Source organism: Cyclopterus lumpus, chromosome 3, assembly GCF_009769545.1.
Source record: "Cyclopterus lumpus isolate fCycLum1 chromosome 3, fCycLum1.pri, whole genome shotgun sequence".
NCBI classification, from domain to species: domain Eukaryota; kingdom Metazoa; phylum Chordata; class Actinopteri; order Perciformes; family Cyclopteridae; genus Cyclopterus; species Cyclopterus lumpus.
The window spans coordinates 28,694,797-28,699,796 of NC_046968.1; the positions used below are offsets into that span (position 1 = coordinate 28,694,797).

Genomic DNA, 5,000 nt, shown 5'->3' on the forward strand with positions numbered 1-5,000 from the left:
CCGTCCACTCCTCCTTCCTGGCCTGATGGTAGCTCTTCTTACTGGCCTCCACCTTGACACACACACACACACAGTGTGGAGGGTGTAAAAGGTATTTAGTACACCTGCATGAAGGTAGCATACACTGGCGTGCTGCGTTCAAGCTCTACGTAATAATGAGCACCTCCTTCAGCTTGCGGACCCAGGGTTTCTGTGCCTTGCGGAAGCCGTCGTCGGCGTCCTTGGTCTCCTTGAAGCCTCCCATCATCTGCTTGTGGAAGGCGTCCTTCTGCCAGGCGCGCACCTTCTCGCTGTCCTCGCCCGCCAGCCGCTCACGCAGCTCCAGGTGCATCTCGCTGAGCCGGTCGGCCGCCTGCATGAAGGCGTGCCACGCCTTCTCTAGCGTCCCGTACTGAGGACCTGAGGGTAAGACGGGAGGTGAGAGGGGGAGGTGAGACGGGGAGGTGAAAGGGGAGGTGAGACGGGAGGAGCGACCTAGAGACGGCGTATACGTCTCTGGTGGAGACCTGTCAATCACCTTGTAGCCCCGCCCTAAAGCATACCCTGCTTCATGGTCTATTGGACGACGATTTTCTCCACGACGCCCCTCCACCTCTTGGCCGCTCACCTTTCTCCACCTCTCACCTTTCTCCACCTCTCACCTTTCTCCACCTCATGGCCGCTCACCTTTCTCCACCTCTTGGACGCTCACCTTTCTCCACCTCTTGGACGCTCACCTTTCTCCACCTCTTGGACGCTCACCTTTCTCCACCTCTTGGACGCTCACCTTTCTCCACCTCTCACCTTTCTCCACCTCTTGCCCTCTCACCTTTCTCCACCTCTCACCTTTCTCCACCTCTTGGCCTCTCACCTTTCTCCACCTCTTGGACGCTCACCTTTCTCCACCTCTTGGACGCTCACCTTTCTCCACCTCTTGGACGCTCACCTTTCTCCACCTCTTGGACGCTCACCTTTCTCCACCTCTTGGACGCTCACCTTTCTCCACCTCTTGGACGCTCACCTTTCTCCACCTCTCACCTTTCTCCACCTCTTGCCCTCTCACCTTTCTCCACCTCTCACCTTTCTCCACCTCTTGGACGCTCACCTTTCTCCACCTCTTGGACGCTCACCTTTCTCCACCTCTCACCTTTCTCCACCTCTTGCCCTCTCACCTTTCTCCACCTCTCACCTTTCTCCACCTCTTGGCCTCTCACCTTTCACCTTTCTCCACCTCTTGCCCTCTCACCTTTCTCCACCTCTTGCCCTCTCACCTTTCTCCACCTCTTGCCCTCTCACCTTTCTCCACCTCTTGGCCTCTCACCTTTCTCCACCTCTTGCCCTCTCACCTTTCTCCACCTCTTGCCCTCTCACCTTTCTCCACCTCTTGCCCTCTCACCTTTCTCCACCTCTTGGCCTCTCACCTCTCTCCACCTCTTGGCCGCTCACCTCTCTCCACCTCTTGCCCTCTCACCTTTCTCCACCTCTCACCTTTCTCCACCTCTCACCTTTCTCCACCTCTTGCCCTCTCACCTTTCTCCACCTCTCACCTTTCTCCACCTCTCACCTTTCTCCACCTCTTGTCCTCTCACCTTTCTCCACCTCTCACCTTTCTCCACCTCTCACCTTTCTCCACCTCTTGTCCTCTCACCTTTCTCCACCTCTCACCTTTCTCCACCTCTCACCTTTCTCCACCTCTCACCTTTCTCCACCTCTTGTCCTCTCACCTTTCTCCACCTCTCACCTTTCTCCACCTCTCACCTTTCTCCACCTCTTGCCCTCTCACCTTTCTCCACCTCTTTGGCCTCTCACCTTTCTCCACCTCATGGCCGCTCACCTTTCTCCACCTCTCACCTTTCTCCACCTCTTGCCCTCTCACCTTTCTCCACCTCTCACCTTTCTCCACCTCTTGCCCTCTCACCTTTCTCCACCTCTCACCTTTCTCCACCTCTCACCTTTCTCCACCTCTCACCTCTCTCCACCTCTTGGCCGCTCACCTTTCTCCACGACGCCCCTCCACCTCTTGGCCCAGTCGCTCAGCTGCAGGGCGTAGCTTTTCTCTATCTTCGCCCTCTCCTGGAAGCAGCTCACCAGCTCGCCGCACAGCCGCTGGCCGTCGTCGACCCGCTTCACCGTCCGCTTGTAGTTTCCCGGCTGCGGAGGAACCACAAACAACGGATACGGTGAAACACACCGAGGGAGGAGACGAGGCTGCTGTTGGGTTGTCACTTCCTGTCCTCGGAGTGATGACGGTTGTCACTTCCTGTCCTCGGAGTGATGATTTACGGGGGACCAGAATAGAGACTATGTGAAAAGAGTGAGAGGACAGACGGTCGAAGGTATGTTGTGTTTCCACATGAAGCGCTGGGAATCCATCTGTCAGTCAGCAGGGACTCATTATGTGTGTGTGTGTGTGTGTGTGTGTGTGTGTGTGTGTGTGTGTGTGTGTCTAAACACCACCTCCGGCTGCTCCGACAGCCTCATCAAGAACGCAAGCTGAGGATTCTCTAGTTTCCACACCAGTAGAATAAATATTTAAGACTTTTATTTAATACGGTTTTCATCCGGTTTGATAACTCGAGTAACTTGAAGGGTACTCCTCCTAATGTGAGTGATGAAGTGGTGTGTGTGTGTGTGTGTGTGTGTGTGTGTACCTCCCAGAAGCTGTCGGAGCTCCCCAGGTCGCTGAGGTCTCCGTTGGAAGACATTTTGGGGTCGGCCTTACAGCACAGAATGATGGCGGCTACAGAAAATACTGCAGAGAGAGAAATTACAGCTTAATACTGACTGCTGGTTCCAGGAGCTCGAACACCAGGTCACTGATCAATAATCAATAATCACATGACTTGGTCCTGAGACTAAAGGAGGGAACCCGTTTGGTCAAATGCTGTTTAAAGAATGAATAAAGAACATTTCAGACCCACGGGGTGAAGAAGATCATGTGATGCGAGTGAATGCTCCTGATCACATGACAACAGACCAATCAGTGCTCATGTGGAGTCCACCTTTACCCCAATATGCTAACGGTAACACACAAATAGAAAACAAACAAATAAAACATCAATTAATAATTAATGTATCAAAATAAAATAAATACATTTATTAGTTCACGTGATGTTTCCTCCACGTCGCTGCTCATTCTTTTCCTTCTACACACAACCTGTGTGAGTTGATGTTAGTTCCCAAATTACGAGAGAGAGTAAAAGATTAAAAATATTTAATTCATTTTCTCCTGATTTGTGCGTTAGAATTTTTTTTTATTTCAGCGTCAAAATGAATTTTAAAAAAAAGTTCCTATGCTTCATTTTGGTGACAATGGAGCAAAAATACTCTCGTTCATTCAATAGACTCAGGACCCCCTGAAGGGGGCGGGGCCTCGGTGAACACCTGATGCAGAAGCAGGAAACTGGTCTCAGTTTGGTCCCCTGGAGGACCTAGAGGACTCTTTACACTACGGCTAACGTTTCTATCTGAGTTATTGGAACAGAAAGGCTCGGCATCAGAGGAGCACCGACCAATCAAACGCTTCCAGACTCAATGACCCACTGGGTGAACACGCCTGTAATTTAAATGCTCCAAAACAGACAAAGTGTGCCTTGGAGAACAGTGATTAGCGAAGTAGACCTATATTATAACCTCCTCTGCAGAGCGCTGCGAGGAGACCCTGCTGGTTGGTTCCTCCTCCCCGTGTCTCACAATGTAAATGACTAGTTGGCTCCCATCACAACAGCCAGTAGACGTGCACTGGGAGCTCGCTGCTCACCAGTAGCCTTGGTGAGCTCTGCAGGGAACGACGTGGGAGTGAGTCTAAATACAGTGAGGCTGCACTTACATGTGCTGCATATAGGCTGAGGCTTTGTACAAGAGAGATCAGGTTTAATTAGTGTCTGAAGGTGTGTGTGTGTGTGCGTGTGCGTGTGCGTGTGTGAGGAGACAAGTGGCGTTCAAGATTAGCCAAACGCACAACATCACATCTCTCAGACGCTGCAGCTAATCCCGTCAGACAGCTGGGCTCTAATTTTCTCTCCACACTGTATAGCAAAGGTGAACGCTCTGTGTGTGTGTGTGTGTGTGTGTGTGTGTGTGTGTGTGTGTGTGTGTGTGTGTGTGTGTGTGTGTCACAAGTGAGTGGTAAGTATGACATCTTCCACCATCATGCTGGAACATGAGTGAGAATGAGAAAACTGGCATCGCCATGGATCACTAATTACTGCTCCTTTATCCTACAAGTGTATGTGTGTGTGTGTGTGTGTGTGTGTGTGTGTGTGTGTGTGTGTAGTAGGTTTGGCTGCTTGCACTGGTATTATCCGTATACCTGCTGGAGGTGTGCAGGCGCAAAGTAAATCAAATCAAATAAAAGTTTTGTTTTTCTCCAACAAGCTGCTGCACAACGAGGCCAAAAGGCCCGACTCTCAAAGCCTGCAGCTATATTTAAGACCAAAACTATTTGGAGTATTCCCAACATGCTCACGATGCCGACGTTGAGCTGGCATAACGTTCTCTGTGTTCTCCAAACACGCGTTTCTTTGTACATAATGTGAACTCGCCAAAAGACCTCTGAGAGTCAGTTTCTAATTCAGTCATTAGCGTTCATCAAATAACAACAAAGGCCAAACTTCATCGTCACGTTTCCTCTCCAACAGCCTCCAACGCTTCCAGGATAGTTTGAACACTCGCCTGCGCTGGTTGGTCCTCGACCCCAGAAACAGACCGTCAGGCCTCACTGACGGAGAATAGGAGGGACGGTAGAGAGAGGCCAAGAGTGATGGAAGGAATGCTGAAAGGAGAGAGGGAGGAGAGAGCAAAGGCTGCGACGGAGGAAAGAGGAGACGAGGGAACACAAACTCAGTTCATGAGCTCCTGAGAAACAGCGGTGCAGTGAGGAGGAAGATAAAGAGGAGGGGAGGAAGAGGAAGATAAAGAGGAGGAAGAGGAGGGGGAGGAAGAGGAAGAGGAGGTCTGACGGAACAACGACACACAAGCAACTTCTCACGTGGTTTCTGGAAGTCGGCGACAGCTTAAAG

The 5,000-nt window shown here is 51.2% G+C and overlaps 1 protein-coding gene across 2 annotated transcripts in view; it reads right to left on the bottom strand.

Moving 5' to 3' along the window:
• pacsin3 (protein kinase C and casein kinase substrate in neurons 3) overlaps positions 1-5,000 on the bottom strand; it is a 24,645-nt gene that overhangs the window by 9,981 nt on the left and 9,664 nt on the right. For both annotated transcript variants that reach the window (XM_034529743.1, XM_034529742.1), the window contains 4 exons: positions 2,631-2,731; positions 1,974-2,130; positions 164-399; positions 1-52 (listed from right to left, as the gene is read on the bottom strand). The exon at positions 1-52 is cut by the window's left edge and continues 104 nt beyond it. In XM_034529743.1, the coding sequence (XP_034385634.1) occupies positions 1-52; positions 164-399; positions 1,974-2,130; positions 2,631-2,684 (499 nt within the window). In that variant the 5' untranslated portion in view covers positions 2,685-2,731. The remainder of the gene's footprint in view (positions 53-163; positions 400-1,973; positions 2,131-2,630; positions 2,732-5,000) is intronic.